The following is a 6,097-nucleotide window of genomic DNA, read 5'->3' on the forward strand; positions in this document are numbered from 1 at the left end:
GGAGAGGTGGTGACCTGTGTCGGGTTGGGTGGGTGGGGAGGCAGCTCATGGTCTGGAACAGGCTGCTGGGTACATCCAGGGAAAACCCACTTTATTTCTATTCAGAAGCATCCAAACAGGTACAGTAAAGCCATCCCCCACGCCAAGCAGGGGCTTCCTTCTCCACCCTGGGCGGTGGTTGGGGAATCAGGGCTGGTCGGTGCTGGATGGACACCAGCTCTGCCATCCTCAGCAGGCCCAGAACACAGTCCAGAACAGGCAGAGAGGGGCAGGGAGCCCACTCCGCAGCCCACCTGGCCGGCCATGGCACCTAGAGGGAGAGGAGGGGTGGGTGATTCAACGGCAACCGACGGGGCCCACCTAGCCAGGGGCCTCAGATCCCAGAGTTCCCTGCCCGACCACTTTGTCCCCCGCCAGAAGATCTTCAGACACATCCTGGGGGTAACTACAGAGGCCCTGGGGAGCCCTGAGGTGGTCACAGCACCTGTCCCTCGGCCAGCATGGGGCATCCCACCCACTTCTCTAAGAACAGGTTCACACACGCCCTTCCCATGCAGGTGTTCCCACCATGCCTTGGCCCTGGGTAGAGGCCAGGCCGGTGTCTCGCTTGTGTAAGCCCAACCCGGCCCACCCTGTTTCCCCAAACGCCTCCAAAGCCGGCTTTCCTTGACCACTGAGGAAAATCAAGGCCGAGAGGAGCCAGCAGGCGTTAGTTAACGCAGGCAGGCAGAGCTGTGGTGGCCGCCAGGGCACGGTGCTGAGAAGGACCAGGCCCCAACCTAAGCGTCAAGGGAGGTAGTAAGATTGATGGGCGCTATCAGTGGGACCTGGGGGCGGGGTAAAGACAGGCTGATGCTGCCACCCGGGAAGGGCCTGCATGGGTTCAGGAGGGCCAGGCACGGCCGGCTCAGGGCCACCTCCGCAGGAGGGCTGTTTGCGTGTGGTGCTGGGGCACTCACCTGGCCTAGGACAGGAAGGTGCGCACGCGGCTCCGGACAGGGGCTCTGCAGATGGGGCACAGCTGCAGGCTGGGGGCACACTCAGCACAGACCAGGTGGCCGCACGGCACAAAGACGATGGACACGGCGCGGTCCAGGCACACCTTGCACGTCCTCTCCTCCTGCAGCCGCCGCAGCTGCTCCTCCACATCCTTGGCTCCTGGGGGCTCAAGAACCCAGCACACCCTCTGGGCCTGGGATGGACTAACTCCTCCTAGGAGGACAGGCCTGCGAAATGTCCCCACGCCCTGGCCCCCACCCTCTATGGGCCATGGAAGGTCAGGGTCACCTAGCTCTCCCCTGCCCCAGCCCCCACCCCAGGGGGTCCCGGGCCTGCACCTGGCTCCTGGGCGCTTTCAGACTGGACCTCTCTTCTGGGCGTGGGCAGCTCAGGGTCCCCAGAGGCAGGGACTGTGGACAGTTAGGATAGACTTGAGGCCTAACTCCCAAGGAGAAAGCCGGGCCAGCCCAGATACAGGTCCGCAGCCTGTGGGGTCCAGTTCTGGCCGGGAGTGGAGGGGCTGCGGAGTACCCCCGCTCCCGACACTTCTTCCCATCCCTCCCACAGCATAACAGGATCCAGAGGCTTCCTGGAGGGGCCACCAGAGAGCCTGTCCCTTGTCCAAGGCCCTCTGCACATCCAGCCCATCTGGCAGTAGCTGCAGTGCTGGGCACTGTTGGGGGTGGTATGGCGAGGGGCGATGGGCTGTGCCCAAGGGGTAAGCTGGGAGAGAAGCAGAATGGGGCCTAGCACTGGGGGAGGCCCCTGCCGCCCTGCCCCCACCCTCACATGGCACAGCTCCCTGAAGCCAACCCTGGCAGCAGCCTCACATCCAGTCACGTGCCCGTCACTCTCCCTGCTGTCCCGGAGGGTGGGGACACCCAGTGGCCTTGGCCAAGCACAGGTTGCAGGTGCACAAGGAGTCAGCAGGGGTGGTGTCAGTTCTCACCAGAGGGGGCCACAGGGGCTGCGTCTTCCGGTTCTTCCCACGGGTCCTGGAAGGAGCCAGAGACCATTGGTGCCTTGGGGAAATAGGAGGGGCAGGACCCCACTGCCGCCCGGAGTCCCGAGGAGAGGTGGCGCTTACCCAGGAGCCCAGCAGCTGCGAGTAAGTCTCCTGCACACTGTGGACAAAGTCTCTTCCTTTTGACCGGAGCAGGAACTGACAGCTGCAGATGCCCCACAGATGTAGGTTGGGGTTCAGGGCCCCCACTGTCTGCTTCAAGCCCTTGGATCCCCAGGGGTCAGCTTTGGGCCCCCTCCTCCCGCTGCCCTGCAGTGCCCGTGGGCCTGGGCGAGGAGGGCTGCAGTGCCCGTGGGCCTGGGCGAGGAGGGCTGCTTTGGAGACGCCTCCATGGGGCTTCAGGGTAGTCCCATGTGAGAGGCATTTCTGCCCCCAGCAGCCCTTCCTAAAAGGGGCCCTCACAGGAAAAGTGGGTACCTGCCGGCCAGAAGCATCATCCACAGAAAAGCCTCCCTAGTGCCCTGTGGGGCCAGGGAGGCAAAGCAGGCCTGGTGTTGGGTCGACAGAGCCGTTTGGGGCCCACCCCCAACCCGTGATCAGACCCGGGGCCCTGTGGGGGCGGCCAGTACCTGGGGAACCACTTGGCATGCTCCGTCCAGGGGTCGTCCCCGCGCTTCCAGCTCTGCAGGCCCCCGCAGCAGAAGAAGCACCTCACCTTGTCCTGCTGGCCTGGGGTGCGGAGAGATGCTGGCTTCAGCCAGGCCCCATCCAGTTCTCGGGCCCCCGGTGTGTCCTTCCAAGGCTATGAGAGCTTCAGCTGGAGGGGAGCTCCCAGGTGGCAAGAAGGAGGAGGGGGTGAGCAGGGGGCTTGGTGGGGGATGTCACTTGCACCTCATTAGCATCAAAGGTGAAAATGGGACAAGGGTGACTGGGGTGCCGGCCAGGATGGGCGAGAATGTTCAGGAAAGGACTGAGCTGGCATTTGCATTGTTCACAGAGGGAGCAGTGGGGGCCCCCCAGGGCCTGGCACATCTATAGCCCTAGGGCTTCAGGAGCCAGAAGGGCCCCTCCCCAGGTCTCTGCTTCCCCAAGATGGATTCCCAGTGAGAGGAAGAAGGGAGGCTGCCCTAGAAGGCCAGTCTGGGGCCAGGCTTGGTTTTAGGAACTCACACCTCCCTTTGGGGGTGGGGGACCCCTCATCTCTCTACCTCCTGGAGGCCCCATCCCCTCATCGGCATCCATGCGATACGTCACCTACCACTGACATCACAGGTTTGGGCTGCATCGGGCACTGGACCTCTACCAGCCCCAAAGACCCCGGCTCTGTACCTGCCATGCCTCTTGCCCGGCCTTTGCCTGCTGAGCCTTGGACCTCCAGGGAGGTGGGTGAGCTGGGCCTGCCCCTTCACACCATGGCTCCTGACTGTCCCAGCCACTGTCCCCCCACCAGCTGTCTTAAGTTGGTCCAGCCTTACCAGGATGGTGCCCCCCATAGCCCACTGCTGATGATGACCATGGCTGTGCCAGTATTTGTAAAGCCCTCGGTGGGCCCTGCTGCCTTGTCCTTCAGCCAGGAAGTGGCAGAGCTGGGACCTGAACTCAGGTCTGACCACATGGTCCGCAGCTGTAGGGCTGAGGAGCAGGCCCAGGCCAAGAGTAGGATAGGTACTACGGGGACTTGATTCAGTTGGGGAAGACCAGACAGTAGCTGCAGGTTGGGGCCTGGAGAAATTCCCCACAGCCTGAGCGTCCAGGACCTTCTGGCTGACCACTGCCTGCCTTGGTCACCCTGATCCTGTTCTTTAAACATCTCCTCTCCCTGTGCAGAACAGCAGCAAGGAAGGTGAGGGCCCCAGGCAATGTCAGCCCCACCCACTTCTATCACAAAAGGGTACTTGTGCACCAAGCTGGCGGCCTCCACAGCTGAGACCCCCAGACCGTGGCCAGAGGCAGCCCCTCCTCACGTCCCACAGTCTGAAACACTCAGCCAGCAGAGACTCCGGTGGAGGGTGTCAGGCACGAGCTCACGGGCACTGAAGGGGCTTGCAGGACCACTGCTCCGTCATCAGGCCAGGCCCTTCCTGTTGGGGGATGGATGCTACGGAGGAGGCAGAGCCCTGGGCTGGAAGGGTCCAGAATCGTGCCCAGGCCCACGGCAGGAAGGTCCCTCCACCCGGGACTGACCTGTGTGGAAGAAGCCAGCAGCAGCCAACAGCTCGGGTGGCACCTCAGCGGTCAGCGGCCAGTCATAGAAAGAGGCCAGACGCAACTCCTCAGAGCCCATGCTGGGGAAGGCAGGCCCCCTGGACAAGGTGGCCCCGGCGCCCTCCTCCTCTTCCTCCTCTGCCAGGGGCCGCAGCTGGCCCAGGATCTGCCCATCCACGCAGTCCCAGGCTCTGCAGGTGTCCAGGTCTAGGACAGGGCTGCCCAGAGAGCGGGGTCCACAGTGCTGCTGTGTGGGGCCATCACCGGCTGCCCAGTGGCTCAGCTGTGGTCCACGGTGCAGGCACTTGGCTCTGTCTTTAGGCCCCATGGAGGGAACACCAGATCTGACCAGTTTTGCAGCCGAAATGGGGCTGATGGCCAATCTCAGAATATGCCCAGCTGGCCGTTCTGGAGCTCCTGACTCCCGGGTCCACCCCGGGGACAGCAGGGATAGGCACAGGCCTGCCACCAGACACCCCGGGAGGGGAGTATCCCAGGGCCCACAGCTTTCTGGAAGTGGCCAGGGTGGCCTCTGGGGTCACATGCTCTGTGCAGCGGGGGCGTGTCATGGGGCCCCTGGCAGGGTTGCGGATCCCGCTGACCGCAAGTGGTCAGGCCATGTCTCTCTGAACAAGACAGGAAGGAACTGAGCATGGAGACCCCTCCCCAGGCTGGTGCCTGCCCCAGGGCTGTGGGGGACGGGCTGGGGAGCTGGAGATGATGGCTCTGGGGTCAGGCGCCCAGGGCAGCCTCTGGAAGCAGAGAAGGCTCAAGTAAGGACATATGGGCTGTGCCTGCCCCAGGGCCGTGACCCCCCACCTTGCAGGGGTGACTGGCCTCACAGGGGCCTAGTGCTGCGTCATGCAGAGCAGGGAGGCAGGGAGGCAGGTCACCCGGCTGTTCTCTGAAGCATCCCTCTGCCTCAGGGGGCCTCCGCAGGTCTGGGAGCAGCTCTTTTCCTCAGGCCAGGAAGATCAGAGCAGGAAGAAGGGCCTGAGCTGCCCTCACCTCCCCCTCCCCCTCCCCGCCTTCCCCCTCTGCCTTCTTCCCCTTCCTCCTTCCCATCCCCCTCCCCCTCTTTCCCTCCTTCCCCCACCTCCCCTCACTTCCCCCTATCTCCCTCCAGCTCCCTCCATACCAGCCTCCCCAGGTAGCCAAGGGAGAGGCTCTGATGTCCCCAAAAGAGGAGTACTCAGTGCTGGCGCTGGAATCGGAGTTCCTGAGGTCTGCTGTGACCGTGACTGCTGGTCCAAGCTCCACACTGTGCCATGCTGCCAAACCCCACAGTGAGGGAACAGGGAGGAGGACTTAACCCCAGAGAAGCCGGGGGCAGAACAGGAACCCCAGGGACACCTGGGCGGGACAAACAGGACAGCTGGATGGGGCCCAGACTTCGACACCCCCCAACCCCCGACTCAGCCCTCAACCCCAGCAGACCCAGCTCATCCACCCAGCTGACCCTAAAAGCCCCCTGTCATCCTTCAGCCACTCTCCCCGGCTGTTCCGTCCTGGATGGATGGGAGCGTGCAGGCTCACAGAGTTTGGAAGAATAAAGAGGAGTTGCACACTGAGGAGCAGCTGGTTGCCACAGGGAGCGCAGGCGGGCAGGAGAGGGTTAGCTGCAGTGAAAACCATCCCTGAGCTCGCCTGGAAGCCTGGTCTGCTCACTTCCCACTGCTGAGCCGCATAGACCCAGCTGCTGCCCACCTTTCACACCTGCCCCCCTCCTCCTACTCACGGCAGGTGCTGGGGCTGGGGCGGCACCTGCCCTGCCAGGAGGCCTCTGGTGACTGTTCTGGTCATACTCAGGCCAGTGTTGCTGGGCCCCAGAGAGACCTCCAACCCTTTCCTATCCAAGGCCCACAGCCACCTGGTTTCCTGCAGAAATCAAAGTGAAGGGTGTGGCTGGAAACCCCTCCCAGGCTCTTA

The 6,097-nt window shown here is 63.5% G+C and overlaps 1 protein-coding gene across 5 annotated transcripts; it reads right to left on the bottom strand.

The window, feature by feature from the left end:
* Positions 1 to 70: 70 nt before the first annotated feature.
* On the bottom strand, positions 71 to 5,320 carry BIRC7 (baculoviral IAP repeat containing 7). Of its 5 annotated transcripts, none has more exons than XM_063633535.1 (8): positions 5,307 to 5,320; positions 4,148 to 4,794; positions 2,593 to 2,692; positions 2,087 to 2,168; positions 1,949 to 1,994; positions 1,338 to 1,409; positions 960 to 1,212; positions 71 to 310 (listed from the first exon to the last, which is right to left on the bottom strand). In XM_063633535.1, the coding sequence occupies exons 2-7, from the start codon at positions 4,494 to 4,496 to the stop codon at positions 965 to 967; spliced, it is 897 nt and encodes a 298-aa protein (XP_063489605.1). In that variant the 5' UTR covers positions 4,497 to 4,794; positions 5,307 to 5,320; the 3' UTR covers positions 71 to 310; positions 960 to 964. The 5 variants fall into 5 exon arrangements, with proteins under 5 accessions (XP_063489605.1, XP_055121416.2, XP_063489604.1 ...); XM_055265441.2 differs by lacking the exon at positions 5,307 to 5,320 and adding an exon at positions 5,062 to 5,225 and having other exon boundaries at positions 4,148 to 4,920; XM_063633534.1 differs by lacking the exon at positions 5,307 to 5,320 and having other exon boundaries at positions 4,148 to 5,225.
* Positions 5,321 to 6,097: the final 777 nt, after the last annotated feature.

The sequence above is a fragment of the Symphalangus syndactylus genome, chromosome 24, assembly GCF_028878055.3.
Source record: "Symphalangus syndactylus isolate Jambi chromosome 24, NHGRI_mSymSyn1-v2.1_pri, whole genome shotgun sequence".
Lineage (NCBI taxonomy): Eukaryota > Metazoa > Chordata > Mammalia > Primates > Hylobatidae > Symphalangus > Symphalangus syndactylus.